Source organism: Aquarana catesbeiana, linkage group LG13 (genome assembly GCF_042186555.1).
Source record: "Aquarana catesbeiana isolate 2022-GZ linkage group LG13, ASM4218655v1, whole genome shotgun sequence".
Classification (NCBI taxonomy): Eukaryota; Metazoa; Chordata; class Amphibia; order Anura; family Ranidae; genus Aquarana; species Aquarana catesbeiana.
In genome coordinates this window covers 6898485-6904484 of record NC_133336.1, presented here as the reverse complement: position 1 = coordinate 6904484, position 6000 = coordinate 6898485, and the positions used below count along the sequence as shown (strand labels likewise).

The following is a 6000-nucleotide window of genomic DNA, read 5'->3' as shown; positions in this document are numbered from 1 at the left end:
TCCTAGCTATTAGGAACTCACGATCTGTCTCTCCTCTCCTCGCAGAACAGGGATTTGTGTGTTTATACACACACGTCCCTGTTCTGTCCCTCATGCCTGCGATCGCACTTGGCCGGCTGTCTTTGAGCATCGACACCCCCTGTAGTGCAGCGCGTGCGAGCGCCTGCTATCCTGCTTAAAGGAGCCGACGTACAGCTACGGCGGTTCGCTAGATCGTGCTAACCTGCCACAGTATAATGACGGCGGCTGGTTGGCAAGTGCTTAATCTACACATGCTTACCTCACTGTCTTTATGAATGTAACTTATCTATTACTTCTGTCTTACTTCCTGGACAGACTTTAGGTCATGACACAGGAAGGAGCTGACTAGCTGATCTCATTAGTACAAACCCTGCATTATCTACCCTCAGCTGGTCAACTCCTTCCTGTGTCATGGCCTAAAGTCTGTCCAGGAAGTAAGGCAGAAGTAATGGAGCAGTGTGTTTAAATATCCATGAAAACAGTGAGGTAAGTGTGGGTAGAATAAATGGAAAGCTGTTTTATTTTTGCAAAAGAACTACATTAATGCTATATTGGTACATAGGGGAGCTGGAATTTAGAAGCAAAAAAAAAAGTGAGCATATCCTTTAAGTTAAATCGGAACTGCTTTACTGGAAAAAAAAAAATATGTTTACAGAGCTCAACAGCTGAAAGTAAATACACAGAACTGAGTGAGTCAGAGTAGTGAATGATCCCCCTTCTGCTCTTTATGGTTCTGTTAGATTAACCACTTCACCCCCGGACCATTTGGCTGGCCAAAGACCAGAGCACTTTTTGCGATTCGGCACTGCGTCACTTTAACTGACAATTGCGTGGTCATGTGACGTGGCACCTAAACAAAATTGACGTCCTTTTTTCCCCACAAATAGAGCTTTCTTTTGGTGGTATTTGATCACCTCAGCAGTTTTTATTTTTTGCGTTATAAACAAAAAATAGCGTCAATTTTGAAAAAAACGCATTATTTTTTACTTTTTGCTGTAATAAATATCCCCCAAAAAATATATAAAAAAACATTTTTTTTCCTCAGTTTAGGCCGATATGTATTCTTCTACATATTTTTGGTAAAAAAAAAATCTCAAGTGTTTATTGATTGGTTTGCGCAAAAAATAGGGGATAGTTTTTTGGCATTTTTATTAATATTTTTTTTTTTTACTAGTAATGGCGGCGATCAGCGATTTTTATCGTGACTGTGACATTATGGCGGACAGATCGGACACTTTTGGTGCTATTTTGGGACCATTCACATTTATACAGCGATCAGTGCGATTAAAAATGCCTTGATTACTGTGTAAATGTGACTGGCGGTGAAGGGGTTAACCACTAGTGGGCGCTGTAGGGGTTAAATGTGTCCTAGGGAGTGATTCTAACTGTGGGGGGGAGGGGCTGTGTGTGACACGACACTGATCACTGCTCCCGATTACTGTGATCAGTGTCCTGTCACTAGGCAGAATGAGGAAATGCTTGTTTACATCAGCATCTCCCCGTTCTTCCTCTCTGTGAGACGATCGCGGGTATCTTCGCAGACATCGAGTCCGCGGGACCCGCGATCACACTCATGGAGCTCGTGGTGGGCCGCAAGCCGCTTCTTAAAGGGCAATGTACAGGTACGTTAATCTGCCCGTACGTGCCCTTCTGCCAGCGTATATCGGCGTGAGCCGGTCGGTAAGCGGTTAACCTCTTCCTGCCTGGCCTATTATAAAATGACGGCTGGACAGGAGCATTGTTGTTCTCCGAAGACGTCATATGACAACAGCTCTCTCCATTTTATTACCCCCGCCACACAAGATTATGGAAATGTGTTTAAGGGCAAGGTGGAAAAATAAAGCTTTTAAGGAAAGAAGGAGCCAGCAGCACAACAGACACATCTGATTTTTTTTTTTTTTGACTAACCTGAAAGGCGTTGTACAGGCAGAAGGTGCATTCTATGCATTAAGATAAAACACCTGTGTGCAGCAGCCCCCCTCAGCCCCCCAATACTTACCTGAGCCTCATCTCTATCCAGCAACGTGCACGAGTGCATCGGCCGTCGGGGACTCTGCCTCCTGATTGGCTGAGCCAAGCTGCTGTCAATCAAAGTCAGTTAGCCAATCAGAAGATAGAGGGGGCAGGGCCAAACCGTGCCTCCGTGTCTGACTGGACACAGGGAGCTGCTTGATGTGGGGGCACTCGACAGGAGAGAGGGGCCCGGAGCACCGGCAAGGAACCCAAAAAGAGGAGGATCTGGGCTGCTCTGTGCAAATCCACTGCAACAGAGTCAGGAAGTATCACGTTTGCTATTTTTAAAGAAAACAAAAATGAAACTTTACAATCACTTTAAATGGGAACTTGAGGCCAGAATTAAATATGGGTGAACAGGCAGGAATTGTGGTGTATTTGGTGAGGGAGGGATACAAACACTTCAGCATTTTTTTATCTTAATGCAGGGAATGCATTAAGGAAAATGATGTCCAAGCTTTAGCACCACTTTAAGCCCAAACAAATGCACTAGCAATGATGTCTCCCCTATATCTGGGGGCTGTACATCATAGATAAAAGCTGCACTCCCCTATTTTCCAATTCATATGACCAAAGGTCACCAAGAATGGGAAGTAGACCCTGTCAAAGCATAGGATATGAAAGAAAATTTGTAAGGGGTCCAAAGGGTCATGTCATCAGTAGGTGCAAGGTGCACCTACTATGGCATGATGTATGTTTCCAAAAGTACCCAAGGGTGGGAAGCAGACCTTTTGAAAGCAAAGCATATGAAAGAAAATGTTTTGGGGGTCCAAAGACCCCGTTATCAGTTTGCTTTTTTTTGCAAGTTATAAGCAACAAGAATGCATCTTTGAACCTGGGTCTTGGACCCTTTAGAGGGTAGGTGGTAGACCCCTTCATTACAGAGGATATGGAGGAATAATTGGAAAGTGGCCCCTTAGCGGTTTATTGGTAATAACTCTAATGCCCCGTACACACGGTCGGATTTTCCGATGGAAAATGTGTGATAGGACCTTGTTGTCGGACATTCCGACCGTGTGTACACAAATCTGACGCACAAAGTGCAACGCATGCTCAGAATAAATAAAGAGATGAAAGCTATTGGCTACTGCCCCGTTTATAGTCCCGACGTACGTGTTTTACGTCACCGTGTTCAGAATGATCGGATTTTCCTACAACTTTGTGTGACCGTGTGTATGCAAGACAAGTTTGAGCCAACATTTGTCGGAAAAAATCCTAGGATTTTGTTGTCGGAATGTCCGATCAATGTCCGACCGTGTGTATGGGGCATAAAACATGTATTTTTTTTACACAGGTGTGAAATTGGTGTGAAAGAAAGATGAAGACTCTTCTTCTCCTCCAGTTGTTCATCTCGCTGATCCTTATGACCTATACCACCAAACAAAATCAAGAACAGGGCAATCATCAAGATCAAGGACAGGGCTATAGTCAAAATCAAGGACAGGGCTATAGTCAAAATCAAGGACAGGGTAATCAACAAAATCAAGGACAGGGCTATCATCAAGATCAAGGACAGGGCAATCAACAAAATCAAGGACAGAGTAATCATCAAAATCAAGGACACGGTAATCAACAAAATCAAGGACAGGACTATAGTCAAAATCAAGGACAGGGTAATCAACAAAATCAAGGACAGGACTATCGTCAAAAACAAGGACAGGGCAATCAACAAAATCAAGGACAGGGTAATCAACAAAATCAAGGACAGGGTAATCATCAAAATCAAGGACAGGGTAATCAACAAAATCAAGGACAGGACTATAGTCAAAATCAAGGACAGGGCAATCAACAAAATCAAGGACAGGGTAATCAACAAAATCAAGGACAGGACTATCGTCAAAAACAAGGACAGGGCAATCAACAAAATCAAGGACAGAGTAATCAAAAAAATCAAGGACAGGACTATAGTCAAAATCAAGGACAGGGCAATCAACAAAATCAAGGACAGGGTAATCAACAAAATCAAGGACAGGGTAATCAACAAAATCAAGGACAGGTCAATCATAAAAATCAAGAACAGGGCAATCAACAAAATCAAGAACAGGGCAATCATCAATGGCAAGAGTCGGTATCTCAATCTCAAATGGACTTTGCTGTAAGGATTTATCAACAGATTTCATCACATTCAGAAAGACCTCAACCAAACCTATTTATTTCACCGATCAGCATCTACATAACCCTCTCCATGCTGGCTCTTGGTGCCCAAGGTAAAACGCGAGAGGAAATCCTCGACACCTTAGGCCTAGATGGCACCAAGACAGACATGGGGCTGCATGAGGGCAATAAAAAGATTCTTCAGGAACTACAGCAGCAAAGCAAAGATATGGCATTCAAGCTTGGTAATGAAATCTTCCTAAGAAAGGGGGGAGCTTATTTACCTCAATTCCGACTATATTTGGCTGACTACTACAACACCGCCATTCAAACCATCAGCTTCAGTGACCCTGAGGCTGCTAAGAGAACAATCAATAATATTGTGAGTGACAGAACAGATCAGAAGATACAGAACATGGTCAGTCGCTTGGATTGGAAAACATCGATGGTCCTGGTAGATTATGCAGTCTTCCAAGGTAAGTCCATTTTTCTGTTGACTACAGAAAGTAGATTTTGGAGAAACAAATGTCTCAAAACTACAGATACAACAATCATCGCACTGACTTTCACAAGAGTCTATCCTGGAAGGGCGGTCTTTACCATAAAGCACTTGTAGGGCAATCTCTGGAGTGAGGTGGCAGCACTAGACCCTAAAATTTGCAAACTAATTTTTTTTTTCTTTGATTTTGTTTCCATCATCAGTCCACCTCTGAATATTTATAGCTAAATTCATCAAGATAGCTGTAGGAAGAGTGCATGCTGAGAAGAGTCAGAAGGTTCTTCACAACATGAGACCTTTTCTACTTTCTCTTGTTTGGTGGTGGGTATGGTTAAAAAGTAGACCTGCATATTAAAGCGGAAGTAAACCCATCCATTTAACCATTTCAAATAAGTTACATTTCCGGCACGTGTCAGGAATGTAACCCTCCCATTGGTTGTGCTCTCAACCAGACTGACAACTGAACATTAATCTGCATGCTTAACCCTAGGCATACATTCCCACTCCTCCCAGTACAAATCCACCCCCCTGCTGAATCCGCCCCCCCCAGCACAAATCTTTGTCCTCCGCAAATCTCCCCCGCATAAATCGCCCCCCCCCCCCCCCAAAAACACCACTCCTCTTAGCACAAATCCTCTACCCCTCAAATTTTCGCTCCCAGTGCACATCCTCTCCCCCCCCCCCACTCCAAATCTCCCTCCAAGCACAATTTCACACTATTCACCCTCCTAGCACATAACCCCAACCCCCCCCCCCCAAAAAAAAATATCCACTCCTAGCACAAATGCCCCCAATCATCCCTACTCATTCCTAATCATACCTACTAGCACAAATCCCCCCAAAATATATTCTCCTCCTAACAAAGTCCCATCTCCTCTCCACCATATTACCTCTTCTAGCACAAACCCCCCCAAATCCCCCTTCTAGCACAAATCCTCTTCCCCCTCCCCCCCTCTCAACACAAATTCCTCCAAATCACAACTTCTAGTAATTCATACCCCCCTGCCAGCCCCCAATTTCCCCTCCCAACTCAAGCCCCCCCCCCAATCTCCTTGAAGCGCCCCACCATCTCTCCTGATACCACAGTGCCCAGGGCAGCCGCCCCTCCTTCAAACCCCTTGTCCCGGCCCTGACATTAACAATGTTGTATGCGGTATTTACCAAGCGTTTTTGCTTTTAGAGGTAAATACCCCACAAAGAGGGATTGTGAATTGACATTTTCAGTATTGCACAAGGTATTTGGGGAAAATGTGTCAAGCAGTGGCGGCTGGTGCTCAATGTTCTTGGGGGTGGGGGGGGCAATTGGGGCCTCAGGCTCTAATCATGTCCTTCCAGTGGCAGTCGGTTTATTAGGGGCGCAGCCCCCCTAATCT

The 6000-nt window shown here is 44.4% G+C and overlaps 1 protein-coding gene across 1 annotated transcript in view; it reads left to right on the top strand.

The window, feature by feature from the left end:
• Nucleotides 1-6000, top strand: part of LOC141117717 (serine protease inhibitor A3K-like) — a 33838-nt gene that overhangs the window by 8506 nt on the left and 19332 nt on the right. The window contains exon 2 of the mRNA XM_073610723.1: nucleotides 3329-4604. Within this exon, the coding sequence (XP_073466824.1) occupies nucleotides 3353-4604 (1252 nt within the window). The 5' untranslated portion in view covers nucleotides 3329-3352. The remainder of the gene's footprint in view (nucleotides 1-3328; nucleotides 4605-6000) is intronic.